At 40.1% G+C, this 16,397-nt stretch overlaps 1 protein-coding gene across 1 annotated transcript in view; it reads right to left on the bottom strand.

Moving 5' to 3' along the window:
- MOCOS (molybdenum cofactor sulfurase) overlaps nt 1-16,397 on the bottom strand; it is a 96,848-nt gene that overhangs the window by 35,186 nt on the left and 45,265 nt on the right. The window contains exons 7-9 of the mRNA XM_007945677.1: nt 16,056-16,172; nt 11,213-11,671; nt 3,555-3,717 (exon numbers count right to left, since the gene is read on the bottom strand). Of these exons, the coding sequence (XP_007943868.1) occupies nt 3,555-3,717; nt 11,213-11,671; nt 16,056-16,172 (739 nt within the window). The remainder of the gene's footprint in view (nt 1-3,554; nt 3,718-11,212; nt 11,672-16,055; nt 16,173-16,397) is intronic.

The following is a 16,397-nucleotide window of genomic DNA, read 5'->3' as shown; positions in this document are numbered from 1 at the left end:
CCTTAATAAATTTAAAAACATTGAAATACTGCAAAGCATCTTCTCAGATCATAATGCTATCAAATTAGAAATCAACAATAGGAAGATCAACAGGAAAAGTGTAAACACATGGAAACTGAACAACACCTTCCTTGAGAAAGACTGGGTGAGAGAAGAAATCAAAGTTGAAATTCGAAAATTCCTTGAATCAAACAAGAATGAAAACAAAATACTCAAATTATTATACAATTACCAAAAACATGTACAACTTTTCTGGAAAGTATTATTCAAATTTTGGAATAATTATAGTAGTCTTGATGGAGAGAGATACCATTTATAAATAAATGACTCAATATCATGTGATCTATATTCTATTAAAATTACTATATCACTTATTTGCAATCAAAATCCCAACAGTACATATTAATTAAAATACAGAGAGTATAAAAATGGATTAAAATAAATAAAAAGCATGAGCCAACTATATGCTATCTACAATAAATTCACTTCAAATGTAACAATATAGAATGGAGTCATTAAGAAAGTAAAAAGACAACCCACAGAATGGAAGAAAATATTTACAAATCATATATCTGGCAGGGACTTGTATCCAGAATATCAACAGCCCACTTAAAGATGGGCAAAATATCTGAACAGACATTTTTCCAAAGAAGAAAGAAGATATACAAATGAATAATAAACACAAAGATGTTCACCATCATTTGTCATTAGGGAAATACATGCAAATCAAAACCACAGGTAATACCACTACATACCCACAGGATGACTGTAGCAAGGAAAATAATGGAAGACAACAGGTGTTGGTGAGGATGTGGAGAAACTGGAACTTCATACGTTGCTGGTGGGAATGAAATGATGCAGCTACTTTTGAAAAACATTCCTCCAAAATGCTAAACATTGAGTTTACCATATGACCCAGCAATTCCACTCTTAGGATATATACATAAGATTATTTATAGACAAATGTTCATAGCAACATTATTCATAGTAGTAAAAAAATAGAAACAACTTAAATGTCCAATAACTGATGAATGGATAAACAAAATATAGTATATACATTCAGTGGAATACTATCCAGCAGTAATAACAACAACAAAGTACTTATATGTGTTACAACATGGATGTACCTTGAAATAAGTGAAATAAGCCAATCACATGTTCTTTTATATAAAACGCCTAGAATAGGCAAATCTATAGAGATAGAAAGTAGGTTAGTGGTCGTCTAGGCTAGAGGTAAGATTAGGATTGAGGAAGACTGCTGATGGGTATGTGGTTTCTTTTTGGAGAGATGAAAATGCTCTAAAATTGCAGTGATGGATACACAACTTTGTGAATATTACTAGGAACCACTGAACTGCACACTTTAAATGGATACATTTTGTTAACAAATCGCAATAAAGCGAATCACAAAGCTGGTAAAAAATAAGTAAAAGGGTATAAAATGATACATCATGCCAACACTTATAAAGAGAACTAGAGTAGCAATATTATTATCAGGCAAAGAATTCCATGCATCGTACTTTAGAACAAAGAAAATATCCAGGTATAAATAAGGACATTAATTAATGATAACAAAGGAAATTCACCAAGAAGACAAATAAGACTAAGTGAAGGAAAAACTAACAGAACATTTAGTTCAAGGATAGACCACGAGAACAGAACACCTAGAACCAAGGACCACAATCATGAATATGTGGAAATGTGATATATCACAAAAGCAAAACTAAAAACTGGGGAAACTGGACTATTCCACAAATGGTAGGTGGGGTAGGAAAGGAAGAAGAGTGAGACTGGGGAGAGAGATGCAGAGAGTTCAGCCATATCTGTTATGGTTTTGTTTCTTTAAAAAAAAGAAAAAGAAAAATCTCAAGCAAACATGGCCAAATGTTAAGAATTGTTAAAATTGTGTGATATTCTTTTTTTTATATATATACACATACCATTTTTATCTGGTGTCTTTCACTCAAAAGCTCTCTCTTTAATCTTTTTTTTAAGATTTTTTTTTTTTTTAATTGTGATTTGGGTGAAAATTTACAGAGCAAATTCACTTTCCATACAGCAGTTCACATACACTTTGTCTCATGACATTGACTACAATTTACCACAATGCAACATCTCCCCTCCCACTTCCTCCTGATAGTTACCTCTTCCCTATGTCCATCCCTCCATGCACTCCTGCCCCCTGAGCTGTCTCCCTGTGCATAAACAGCCTTTTTTTCTCCCATGATTGTTCTCTCCAAGGAGTGTATCTACCTCAGGTAAATGTTCAACTCATATACCTGTCTTTTGTTTGGCTGGAGGCCACAGGTGTGGGTTCAATTCCAGACCTGAAGGGCAGCTAGGGACCATAGTCTCAGTGGTTCCACCAGGCTCTATCAGACCAGCAAACCTGGTCCTCATCCCCCCCTTTTTTTCCCAAATGATTTTGAGCTTTGTTCCACATTGTTTTCCTTCTCTGCCCAGGACCTCCTACATAGATGCCCCTCTGAGTGGTTGACATTGGTAGCCAGGCACCATCTAGTTCTTCTGGTTTCATAGTCATATAAGCTATAGATCGCATGGTGTACCAGTTGCTAGGACTAATTGTTTCCATGAATCTTTAGTTTTCCTCATTCTTCTTTGCTCTGGATAAAGAGAGACCCATCATTGCATCTAGATGGCTGCTTGCAAGCTTTTAAGATCCCAGTCGCTCCTCACCCAAAGTAGGAGGTGGAACAATGTTCTGTGTAGTATGTTATGCCAATTGAGCTTGATGTATGGTATTCTTGAGTGTTCATTTTATTACGCTGTCCAACACAGTAGCCACTAGGCAAAATTTTCACAAATTTAAATTTAATTTGAAATTTCATTCAGGCACCCCACTAGCCACATTTCAAATGCTCAGTGGCTGGTGGCTATAATTGAGACAATGCAAGTATCGATTCCTTCCACCAGCACAGAAAGCTCTAGATAAACCTGGTCTGTGCTTTTTTGTATGTTTGATATTTCATAACAAAAGTCAATGAGGAAAAGTTAAAGCCTGCAGTACACATGATGATGAGTGAAGGAAATAAAAGGAATGTAAGTGAAAGGGACATCCTATAATTCTCAAATTTACACCTCTGCAATTTTTCACTACTAGACTATTGATCTTTACTTCTTCCCCAAAGATTTCCTGAAACACAGGGAAATTAACTTATTGTTGTCTGTCCCAGACACCATCTCATTCTTTAGGATAGTTTTAATACTAAACCAAAACCAAACCAACTGCCATCGAGTGGACTCCAATCCATAGTAATTCCCATTGGGTTTCCAAGGTTATAAATCTTTACAGAAGTAGATTGCCTCATCTCCCTCCTGCAGAGCAGCTGGTGGGTTTGAACCACTGACCTTCTGGTTAGCAGCCAAATATCATACCCACTACTCCACCAGAACTCCTATTTTAATGCTAGATAGAGGGAAAGCCACTGTTTTATTTTGAGTACCTACTTATGCTGCTCAGTAACTGTTTGGAAAAAATTACCAAAGTATGAGCACTCTTGACTGCTCTGTGAATATGAACCCAGTTTTCTCACCTTTGGCTTTGAGGACCATGATTCTCTGCTGCAGGTCAATGAAGGGCTGGATCAGGCAGAGTCGAGGCTCCTGCTTTTGATTCAGGCAAATACCGTTGTGATTCACAACCATCCAGCTCCGGTCATACAGCAGCCCTTGGTTTCCTAAAGGCCACCTGGTCACCTAAACAAAAAGGTGGGTGTATTTTAGGGCCTCAGTAATGACCTTCACATTATTGCATAATGACTGCACAAGGGCAGACGGACTTCATGAATTCACTAAAATTAAAATTTCACTTAGGTGCCCCACTAACCACATTTCAAATGCTCAGTGGCTGGTGGCTATAAAGAGACAGTGCAAGTATAGATTCTTTCCATCAGCACAGAAAGCTCTATTAGACAAGGAAGGAAGCTCTGTTAGACAAGGAAGGAAAAGAGTACAAGAGTGTAAAAAGAAAAGTCAGTCTCCACCCCACCTGTTCCCCAGGATCCCTTCCCACAAGTGTCTATTCTTCCTGCTTTTTGTATGTCCTTCATGATAATGGGTGTCCGTACAGACCTATTCTTATACTACAGACATAGTTCTTATACAAATGGTAGTTTTTATGGATTGAATTGTTTCCCCAAAAAAATGAGTTGTAAATCCTAATCCCTATACTTGTAGAAGTTAATGAAGCCATATTACCATAGTGTGTATCTTAAGACAATCATTTTAAGATATAAAATAAGCAGATTAGGCATAAAGTAGCAAGTACAGTTGGAGAAAGACAGATGCCACATCACATGAAAATTGCCAAGGAACCGAGGAACAGAAGCTGAAGAGAGATAATGACTTTCCCCAGAGCCAACAAAGAGAGAAAGTAGCCTTCTGCTAGAGCCAGCACTCTGAGTTTGGACTTCTAGCCACCTAAACTGTGAGAAAATAAATTTTTGTAGTTAAAGTCCCCTACCTGTGGTATTTTTGTTAAAGCAGCACTAGCTAACTAAGACAATAGCTACACCAGAAGGGTCATTGTGTTGATCCATTTTAAATGTGAAATTTTTCCTAAATTCTTTTTATTCTCACAAAATTAAAATAGAAGTTATCAGATAGTCTATAGATGTTATTATGGATTAATAAATTCTGTGTCCACAAAAATATGTGTTTGATTCCTTACTCCTATACCCGATCCAGGTAAGTGGAGGGAGAGACCCCACCCAAGGCAGGAAGCAGAGGGAAGAAGCCAAAGCCAATGGCCCTGATCCTTGTAAGGGGAGGGAAAGACCACATCAAAGGCAGGAAGCAGTAAGAAGAAGACAGGGCTGACAGCCCCAATCCAGGTAAGGGGAGAGAGAGCCCCCAGCCAGGCAAGAAGCAGAAGAAGCCAGGGCCAACGGCTGGAACAGGTAGGGGAAAGTCCAGGAAGTGGGTGGAAAGGTTTAGAACAGCTAAGGGAGACGAACTTGTCTGTCAGTTTGTCCTACATTGGTGGCTTGCACGTTGTTGTAAGGCTGGAGGCTATACCACCAGTGTTTCAAACATCAGCAGGGTTGCCCATGGTGGACAGGTTTAGTGGCACTTCCAGATTGAGACAGACTTGGAAGAAGGAAAAGGCCATCTACTTCTCAAAGAATTGGCTAGGGAAAACCTTATGAATAGCAGAGAAACAACGTCTGATACATTACTGGACAACTTTATGAATAGCCCTGAAACACTATGCAATACAGTGCCGGAAGATGAGCCCTTCCAGTCAGAAGGCACTCAAAATACAACTGGGAAAGAACTGCATCATCAGAGTAGGACTGACCATAATGATTTGGGTAAAGTAAACCTTTTGGGAACTCCATTTTCTGATGTGGCACAACTGAAACTGAGGAGAAACAGCTGCAAACATCCATTAATAATCAGAACATGGAATGTATGAAGTATGAATCCAGGAAAACTGGAAGTTGTCAAAAATACAATGGAACACATAAAGATTGATATCATTAGTGAGCTGAAATGGACCGGTTTTGGCCATTTTGAATCAGACAACCATATGATCTACTATGCCGAGAATGACAAATTGAAAAGGAATGCCATAACATTCACTGTCGTGAAGAATGTTTCAAGAACTATCCTGAAGTACAGTCCTGTCAGTGATAGGATAATATCCATATGCTTACAAGGAAAGCCAGTTAATATGACTATAATTCAAATGTATGCACCAACCACCAAAGCCAAAGATGAAGAAATTGAAGATTTTTACCATTACCAACTTCTGCAGTCTGAATTGATCACACATGCAATCAAGATGTGCTGATTATCACTGGTGATGAAATGCAAAAGTTGGAAACAAAGAAGAATCACCAGTAGTTGGAAAATTTGGCCTTGGTGACCGAAATAATGCTGGAGATCGCATGACAGAATTTTGCAAGACCAACGACTTATTCATTGCAAATACCTTTTTTCAACAACACAAACACCACTTATACATGTGAACTTCACTAGATGGAGTGCACAGGAATCAGAGTGACTATTTTTGTGGAAAAACTCACTATCTTCAGCCAGAACAAGGCCAGGAGCTGACTGTGGAACAGACCCATCAACTTCTCATTTGCAAGTTCAAGCTGAAGCTGAAGACAATTAAAACAAGTCCACGAGAGCCAAAATATGACCTTGAATATATCCCTCCTGAATTTAGAGACCATCTAAAGAATAGATTTGATGCATTGAACACCAATGACCCAAAACCAGAGGAATTGTGGGATGACATCAAGATCATCCAAGCGGTAAGATGGAGGAATAGGCAGACAAGTGACACAGACCATCTTCAACAATCAAAGGAAAACCAATTGACAGAAATACAGAAGATAATTCCCAAGCTTTGAAAAGAACTATACAGCAGAGGATTAGGCACCAATTACTGGAAAATTCTGTACGAAAACAGTGAGTACAGAGACGGTTGGAGCTGTGGACTGTCAGCTACTCTGACAGGACAAACAGCCTGAATATTTCCAAGTGTGTTGGGACCTGAGAATTGACCTAAAGATCAGTCCTGGTCATCAACGGCTACAGGGATGGCTGTGCTGGTGGCCTATGACTAGGAAGGGAAACAGCAAGGAGGGAGACCACCTGAGCTGTTGACTTTCTGCTGTCCGGAGGGCACAGCCATTTTCATTGTTTATACGCAGCAGCCATTTTGGATATTTAAAGTGACCAAGGGTGCAGGCATTTTGAATGTTTACAAGCAGTGGCCATTTTGGATATACAAAGTGATCCAGGACACAGCCATTTTGAATCTTTACAAATGGCAAACATTTTGGATTTTGAAGTGACACCATTCTCATTCAGATTCCAGGGACCTAAGAATAGGCTCTGTTTGCCAGGGTTGGGAGGGATATACGAGAGGCTGACAACATGAAAGGAGACAGGTGGTGAATGCATAAGTGCTGTCAACTAGTGAATAGAGGAGCACAGCACAGTACCCTGCTTGCAAAGATAGCATACAAAGAAAACGAAAGCCGTGGGCAAGTCACTTCAACATATAATCACCAATTAAATATAAACACAAAAACGTCACAATGCCTCAGAGACAACAGAGCATCACAGTCCACACAAAGAAGCAAGATAAAGCAGGAAAAACAAGGGACCAGGACACAGACCCAAAACACATCCCTGAGGAAGATGCAACATTGGAACTCCCTGGTAAGGAATTCAAAAGAATTATATTTAGGTATCTTCAACAAATTGAGAGACAGATCAAGGAAAAACACAAATAAAACCCTACAATAATTTCAAAAGACAATACAAGAACAAAATGACAAAATACAAATTAAAAATTAGAAATGATACAAAATCTACACACAGAAATCCAAAAGATTAATACTAAGTTTTCAGAAATAGGTAAGACATTGAATGGGCAAAGGAGCAGAATTGAATCAATGGAAGACAGAATTAGGAAGCTTGATGGCAAATACCTGAACACTTTTTTTGAAAGTGATAAATCAGAAAAAAGATCCAAACAAAATGAAGAAAGCCTAAGGTTCATGTGGGATACCATCAAAAGGAATGACCTACATATAATCGGAATTTCAAAATAGGAAGAGACAAATAAAACCACTGAGAAAATTGTCCAGGACTTGTTGGAAGAGAATTTTCCTGGTATGATGAAAGAATATATCCATGCAGGAAGTCCAATGAACCCCAAACAGGACAGGCCCCAAAAGAAAATCACCAAGACATATCATCATCAAGCTTACCAAAACCAAAGACAAAGAAAGAATCCTGAAACCAGCATGGGAAAAACAAAAAGTTACCTACAAGGGGCAACCAATAAGACTAAGCTCAGATTTCTCGGTAGAAACCATGCAAGCAAGGAGACAATGGGATGGTATATATAAAACACTGAAAGAGAAAAATTTCCAAGAATTATGTACCCAGCAAAACTGTCCCTCAAATATGATGGTGAAATTAGGACATTTCCAGATAAACAGAAATTAAGGGAATTTGTTAAAACCAGACCAACCTTACAAGAGATGCTAAAGGGAGCCCTTTGGACAGAGAAGCAACAACAGCCAACAACTGACCATTAACACACAAGATGATATAACCCAGAAACCAACCCAGCTATGGAAGTAGCCAAAGTAAAGAAGCCTACAAGATTGTAAACAGGGAACCAGAGACACCAACCAACAAATGAGGACAATTACAAACCAAAAAGAGGGAAAAAACTGTGTCGTTACAGAACTTCTAGATGGTAGGGAAGTCAAGACAACTACAAGACAGAACGGACTGTTCTAAACTTGGGAAGAAAACTATAAATCACAGGGTAACCTCAAAGAAAAATGAAAAATCTTCACATCAAAAAAGAGGACCAGCATAAATATTCACCAAATACTAAAACAATAGCAGTGAAGGAAGTGATAACATGATTCATAAACAAAACAAGCTCAGCACAGAAAATTATATGGAACAAAGAAACTGACACCACAAAAAAGCACATAACAAATTTGATAGCAACAAATTCATATTTGCCGATAATTACATACCTGGCAAAGGACTTATCTCCAAGATTTATAGTGGAAGACTGGATGACCAAACTATGGTACATACTCATACTGTAATGCTATGCAGCACTAAAGAATAATGTAGAGTCTGCAAAACACCGCATAATATGGATGAACTTGGATGACATTATGCTGAGTGACATACGTCAATCACAGAAGGACAAATATAGTATTAGTTTATTGTTGTGGAGGGTCAAGGAAAGGTTTATACATGGAGGGAAACTTTCTTTAAGGTTGCAAGGGGTGGAAGGGGAGGGGAAGGAACACTAAAAAAAAAAAAAATGCATTGACCCATGTCACTTTAGTTTTGTGTATTTCACTGTACATAAATTATATTTCAATAGAATGCATTAAAACAAAAACAAAACACTGAGTGTGGTATTTGTGTTATTGAAGCAGTAGGTAACTAAGAGAGATGTTAATCCCTTTGTCTCCTTTTTTCTTCTTCTTGTTTATCAGTTAACCCTTCCACTTGGAATATGGCTACTTTTGTTACTACAGCACTCAAAATCAGTAATATCATGGTCTGTAATAGGTGAGCCCAGCAACCTTTAATGGGTCTTTATAGGTGAGCCTAGAAACTACTATTAAATCATTGTTTCTATAGGAAATCATGTTTTTAAATCCAAATAACTTTTTAGAGCACCATCTCTTATTTGGAGACAATTCCCTTGGATCTTTCACATGTCTGCATGTCTTATAAGCAGAAGCACTAACTGACTTTTTGTTTCACATATCTTTCCAAGAATGTCTGTACCGTGAATAGATATGCAATCTCTGGAATAGAGGACAGGTTTGCTTACTGCCCAGTATAAGAAAGATAATGTCTCCCTCCTGAGCAAAGGCCAAACAGGCTAGCTCATATCCCATTATGAAAGAGTCAGATTCCTAAGCTAGGGGTTCCTCAGCTGTGATACAAAGCCATTATGTATACAGCAGCTACCTGGAGCCCTTTACATCACGCCCCTGGGACTTGGATGAAAAGGAGAACGAATACATACATGAAGCTTATGCTGCTGGCTGTGCTGAAAATAATAGTCTTTTGTCTCTGACCCAAGGGTCTCATGTCTTTTGCCAACATCCATGTAACTGAAAGCTAGCTTGTCAGTTTACAGGTAGCGTAAAATCTCAGACCCTTCACAAATTTTAATAGGTATTTGTTGGAACAAGCCTATAATGTTCTATCCTTTCATTTGTTACCTAATAATTTCATTAACTAACTTCCTTCTTCCTCCTTCCTTCTTCCTCTTTGGGTAAGAGAAGGTATGTGTGTGTTGAGGGGAGGAGGAAACTGACATGTCTGAGATCAACCTCTGAGCTCACACAGCTGTAATTTTGGTTACAAAGGGGAATTGAACATGTAAGTATTCATGGAGGATAATAGGATCCAGGTTTCTCACAGAAGTTACAAACACAGAAGGGGGATAGCCAGAATAAGCCCTTTGTGTTGGATAGGAATTGGAGGTATTAGCGTGAAATTATGGTGATGGATGGATGGACGGATAAATAGATACAGAGAAAGAGGAAAGAAGATGGATGGATAGATGGACAGATAGACAAGTAGATAGGTAGATATAGAGAGGTGTGTGTGTTTTGAGAAGGTGTTTCAAAAGTCTTAGTATATAATATGTAGTAGGCAGAATCATGCATGTCCTCCAAAGATGTCCACTCTATCCACTAAGAGGACACGGAAGCAATGACAATCCAGAAGCAATGATCAGTCCTAGCAAAATATATTTGTTTCTAAATATCATTCTCTAATGAAAGAAGTAAGGCTCATTGATGAAACGGTCAGCTCCAGGAGCGAGGCAGTGGAAATACTGAAGGCTCTATAGTTGATTAGTGTGAGATGACAAAGAGCTTGGTCTACTGGAGGAACTAACAGAAAGCCCATATGGCCAGAGGTTGGAAAGTGGTATGACAGGAGGCTGGAATAGAGGGGAAGTTGAATGGCATGAGAAGTGACAGGCAGGAGCTAGATCACACATGGTCTCACAGTTAGTGGTTTTAGTCTAAGTGGAACAGAAAGCTGTTGAAGTTTTTAGTAAGACAATTATTTGATCTGATATTATTTTAGAAAGATCATACTGGCTCACCCTCTTCTAGAGGGTGAACTGAATTCAGTTCAGCTCTGCAGAGAGAGTAGAGCTGAGTAAGTCACATAGGAGCACGAATGCAAGGAATCAACAGACCTGGCTTCAAATTCTTGCTCTATCATTTATTAGCATGTGATAGGCAAAGTGTTTAACATTAATAACTTCAGACTCCATGCCTCTAATATGGTGATGATTTTACTATTTGTCTTCTATGATTGTTTTAAACACCAAAGGAAACAAAGCACATAAAATGCTTCAGCAAAGAACCAGCACACACAATTCAACGAACGTTTCATCTATAATTATTCACTAGGGGTTCACCACTCAGAAACAGTGTCCTCTCAGCAGTCACTGTAAGCAGAGTCATGTTAAAATCAGCCTATACCAAGAAAGTAAGAATGAGAATGGCTCTTCTTATGTCACAATACATAAGAAGATTTCATTTCTTGCATGCTTTTCTCCACTTCCTGCATGTTTTTTTGTCACTTTGTCAAAAAGAAATTTCTAGAGTAAAACAAAGAGAAGCAATTTCTACATTGCAATGAAAACCCTTACCTCAAATGCAGCACAGGATTTGACTGGGTAGAGGTACAAGTTTGTTACAATGTATGGACTGCTGTTTCCATCCAGGACTCCCTGAACTTTCTCTGAAGGAGTCTGCTGGCTTTCATCAACCTCACACACAGGTGGGCAAAGACCCATGACATTCACGGTAGTGGACAAGTCATCCCAAACTCTGGAGCTTGTGAGAGTGTCTTCCTGAGGTGAGAGATCACGTACACCCAGGACAGCAGGCGTGTTCAGAGCTTTTTGCTGTGTTGATGGGGCTGCAGCCTCCCTAGTGAGGGTTTGAGGAATAGGCCGGCCATCTGACGAATGCAATCGGGTTGCTATAATGAACCTGAGGAAGGCCTGGGCATCTTCAAGAGTAGACATGTATCCAAATGAAATCCTCACAGACCCTGTAGGCTGCCCATCTATGATGTCAACATTGTCTCCACAGACATGACCTGCCTAGGATAAAAGGGAAACAAATCAGCCAGAGTCATGAGTTCTGCTATTTGGACCCTAATATGGGAGTCAGGCACAAAGTTCACAAAGGCACCAAAAGACAGACCAGTGTTTCAGAAGCACTGAGGGTCAGCTTCATAGACTACTGTTATGGTTGAATTGCACCCGCTAAATACATACTAGAATCCTAACCCCTATTAATCACATGTGGAATAGAGTTTTCTTAACTATGTTAATACTATTGCAGGGTGTAAGGAGCTTGGTAGAACAGCACCTAAGGTATTTGACTGGTAATCAGAAGGTTGGTGGTTCAAACCCACCAGCAGCTCCATGGAAGGAAGTCAGGGCAATCTACTTCCATAAAGATTTACCACCTTGGAAACCCAATAGGGGTCGCTATGAGTTGGAATTGACTCAGTGGCAGTGGGTTTGGTTTTGGTTTTATTGTAGGGTGAGTTCTGAAAGCACTAATGAACTTTGAGACATAAAAAGAACAGACTAGACACCTAGAGAAGCAAGCACAAGTGGGGGAAAGATAGATACCACGGGGAGATCTCCAAGGAACTGAGGAACTCTGGGGCTAGAGGAGCTGAGACAAGGATTTCCCTCAGAGCAGACAGAGACAGAGAACCTTCACCTAGGAGCAATGCCCTGAAATCAGACTTCTGGCCTCCTGAACTATGAGAAAACAAATTTCTGTTCTTTGAAACCACCTATTTGTGCTATTTCTGTTAAAGCAGCACTAGGAAACAAAGACGACTACGCAGGCCTAAATTGGGAGAAGCACCTCCTGGCCACTCCCCTTAGCCTCTCTCAGAACAGAAAAAGGTATGTGTGTGTTGTAGGGAGGAGAAAACTGGGAAGAAGGGAGGTCTACATCCCTCAAGAACTGCCCTTTGACAAGAAGGCAAGGCAGAGATATTGCCCCTATGAGTAACTGGCCTGAGAACACTGTACAAAGGGCCAAAGGCAGCATGAGTGCCCCTGTTGGGAGCAGAGAGAGAGATGTCAGTCTCCAAGTTCTGCTTCCTGGTGTCCATCACTGGTCTGTGCAATGGGTGAGGCTGCCCGGACACCTTTTCCAATGCTGAGTTCAGGCCAGTCACCCTAAAAGACACACAACATTCTCATGATCAAATGTTGCATCTGAAACCACACTTATTTGTACTCTGATGCTTCTTTTAAAAAATAGTAAAATCACAGCAACAAAGGAAATGATAATATGAGAACATTATGCTGAGTGAAATAAGTCAATCACAAAAGGACAAATATTACATTAGTCCGTTATTGTAAAAGTTAAGGAAAGGTTTATCTATTGAAGGAAATTTTCTCTGTTGGTTACCAGGGGTGGGAGGGGAGGGGAGGGAATGCTGTTAGTTAGATAGAGATAAATATTGATTTGGGTGAAGAGAAGGGCAATGTACCAAATGTGAGTGACCAATATGGCAGCATTGAGGATGAGAAAGACATAGAGAGGTACAGGGGAGGTACAGACAACAAAGATGAACCCTTTTGCACATACAGTACTGAGTTGTAGGTGAAGGCAAACATGGGTATATGGATGGATAGATAGGTGGACAGGCTAAATGATTAGGTATGTCTATGAAGTGGGGAGTGTATCCAAGATCATATATAGGATTGGCAGACAATGGTCCTATAAGTTTATGTGAAGGATCAGAATTCCCAGGTGTATAGTAGAGCTGACAAGGGGCAAGGTTGTGGTCACTGTTTGGTCATAGCCAGCTACCCAGAGGGACCGAGTAGTTGAACCTGAGGGCTTGGGACCATAGTCGCAGGGGACATCAAGCTCAATTGGCATAACATACTATACAAAACATTGTTCCACCTCCTACTTTGGCGAGTAGCGACTGGGATCTTAAAAGCTAGCAAGCTGCCATCTAGATGTAATGATGGGTCTCTCTTCGTCAAGAGCAAAGAAGAAAGCAGAAAACCAAAATTAATGGAAACAATCAGTCCTAGCGACTGGTACACCATCCAATCTGCAACCTATACAACTATGAGACCAGAAGAACTAGATGGTGCCCAGCTACCACTGCCATCCACTTGGAAGGGATGTAGGAGATCCTGGATAGAGAGGGATAACAATGTGGAACAAAACTCAAAATCATTTGGAGGAAAAAAAAAAGAAGGTGAGGACCAGGTTTTCTGGTTCAATAGAGCCTGGTGGAACCACTGAGACTATGGCCCCTAGCTGCCCTTCAGGTCTGGAATTGACCACACCTGTGGTTTCCAGTCAAACAATGTACAGGCATGTGAGTTAAACATTTACCTCAAGTAGACACACGCCCTGGAGAGAACAATCATGGGAGAAGGAAGGGCTGCTTATGCACAGGGAGACAGCTCAGGGCACAGGAGAGTATGGAGGGTGGGTCACTGGGAAGAGGTAACTATGGGGAGGAAGGGGAGGGGAGCTGTTGCATTGTGGTAAACTGTGGTCAATGACATGAGACAAAGTATATGTGAACTGCTGTATAGAAAGTGAATTTGCTCTGTAAATCTTCACCCAAATGACAATGAATAAAAAATAAATAAATAAAATTTAAAAAGAAAAAAAAAACAGTAAAATCTAGTTTTTGGCTTAGTTGGGATCAAATTTATATATTTAGTGGCAGCCAATAGAAACGAGTTAAAAACTATTCAGAAACAAATGTTGGTTCTTTACTACTCAGACTATTCTTATGAAATGAGAAATAAGAGTAGGCTGTACCCTGCAGTGAAAAGCCTCGTACCAGAGGAGAGGCAGTGGCATGGGACGGGGGGGGGGAGATGGGAGACAGAGGCTGCTGGAACAGCTCCACTCCACACCAACATCAAACTCACTGCCACTGAGTAGACCGACTAATAGCTACTCCCATTGGGTTTCCAAAGCTGTAAATCATTATGGAAGCAGACTGCCTCAACTTTCTTCCATGTAGCAGCTGGTGGGTTTGAACCACCAAACTTTTTTGTTAGCAGCCAAATGCCTTAACCACTACATCACCAGAGCTCCTTCCACACCAACTCACTAACTCTACCCTGGAGGGTCTATCCTAGTAGAGTTGAACTAGTTAAGTGTCCAAACTCTATTCCATTTGGAATAGAGTTTTCTTAACTATGTTACTGTTGTTGTTGTTATGTGCCATTGAGTCATATCCGACTCATAGTGACCCCTCCTTGGGTTTCTGAGGCAGTATCACTATGGAAGTAGATTGCCCCATCTTCCTTCCGAGGAGTGGCTGGTGGATGTGAACCACCAGCCTTCTGGTTAGCAGTCAAGTGCCTTAGCCACTATGCTACCAGAGCTCCCAACTATGTTACTAAAGCTATACTACTGTAGGATATAAGAAGCTCTAGTGGCACAGCACCTAAGGCATTTGACTGGTAATCAGAAGGTTGGTAGTTCAAACACATCAGCCACTCCACAGAAAGACATTGGGGCAATCTACTTCCATAAAGATTTACTACCTTGGAAACCCAATGGGGGTTGCTATGAGTTGGAATCGACTCAATGGATATACCACCACATTCCCAGGTACCCCTTATCTCATGTTTAAATCTTTCCTCCCAAAGAAAAAAACAGTGCTATATAGATAATATACTGTAGTACTGTGTTCTATTTTTGTTGACTACCTTGAATGGTTTGAATCCAAAACCAAAACCAAACCCACTGCCATCTATGAAGTCGATTCTGACTCATAATGACCCCCATTGGATTTCCAAGGTGGTAAATCTTTATGAAATAGATTGCCCAGTCTTCCTTCTGTGGAGTGGCTGGTGAGTTTGAACTGGCAACCTCCTAGTTAGCAGTCACATGCCTTGGGCACTGCGCCATGGTGTCCTAATCTCTGGAACCTGTGTATGTAACCTTACTTGGAAAAGGGGATTTTTGCAGATGTAATTAAGTCGAGAATCTTGAGCTGAGTTTATCATAGATTCACCAGGTAGGCCTGAAATCCAATGACAAGCTTCTTTGCAAGAGACTAGAGAAGAAGCACAGACACGAAGAAGAGAAGGCCACATGAAGATGGAGCCTGAGACTGGAGTTATTCAGGCACAAGCCGGAGCTGCCAGAAGCCACAAGAGGCAAAGAAGGATTCTTGCTTAGAACCTTTAAAGGGAACACAGCCCTGCTAACACGTTGATTTTGGACTTCATTTTGGACTTGATTTTCTAAGTCTCCAGAACTTAGAAAAAATTCCTGTTTCATAAGCCACCGAGTTTGTGGTACTTTGTTAAGGTAGCACTAGGAAACTGAAACACCCCTTTTCCTTTGCATATCTACATGACACTAAGAAAAATACATCCACAGAGCCCCAGATATGCAGGCACATGTGTGATTGGAGGTGGCTGCCATTGGGCTTGTTTTGGCTGTGGGTGTAGAACCAACCTGAAAATGCTTCTTGACCATCTCGTTGCTTATCCCCAGGTGTCTTTGGCAGGCTCCAGTGTTACAGAAGCAGCCAGTTCGCACTTGGATGTTGTAAAGACTGGCCATTTTATCCACCTGCAAATTGAATATGACATAGAACATGTGTTAAAAATGCCCAGTTTTGCCCTAGTACATGGCATAAATAGACTACCAAGCATAATTCAAAACGCACAAACAGCAGAAGAGAAGCCAGATGATTGAGACCTTCTAAAGATTAAATTTTTATGTGTTTCCAAAGACTTCTCCAAAAGAGTCAAAAGAGAACCTACAGATTGGGAAAAAATACTTGGTAATAACATA

Source organism: Orycteropus afer, unplaced genomic scaffold, assembly GCF_000298275.1.
Source record: "Orycteropus afer afer isolate SDZICR_OR568_19922 unplaced genomic scaffold, OryAfe1.0 scaffold00141, whole genome shotgun sequence".
Classification (NCBI taxonomy): domain Eukaryota; kingdom Metazoa; phylum Chordata; class Mammalia; order Tubulidentata; family Orycteropodidae; genus Orycteropus; species Orycteropus afer.
This window is presented reverse-complemented; position numbering and strand designations above follow the sequence as displayed.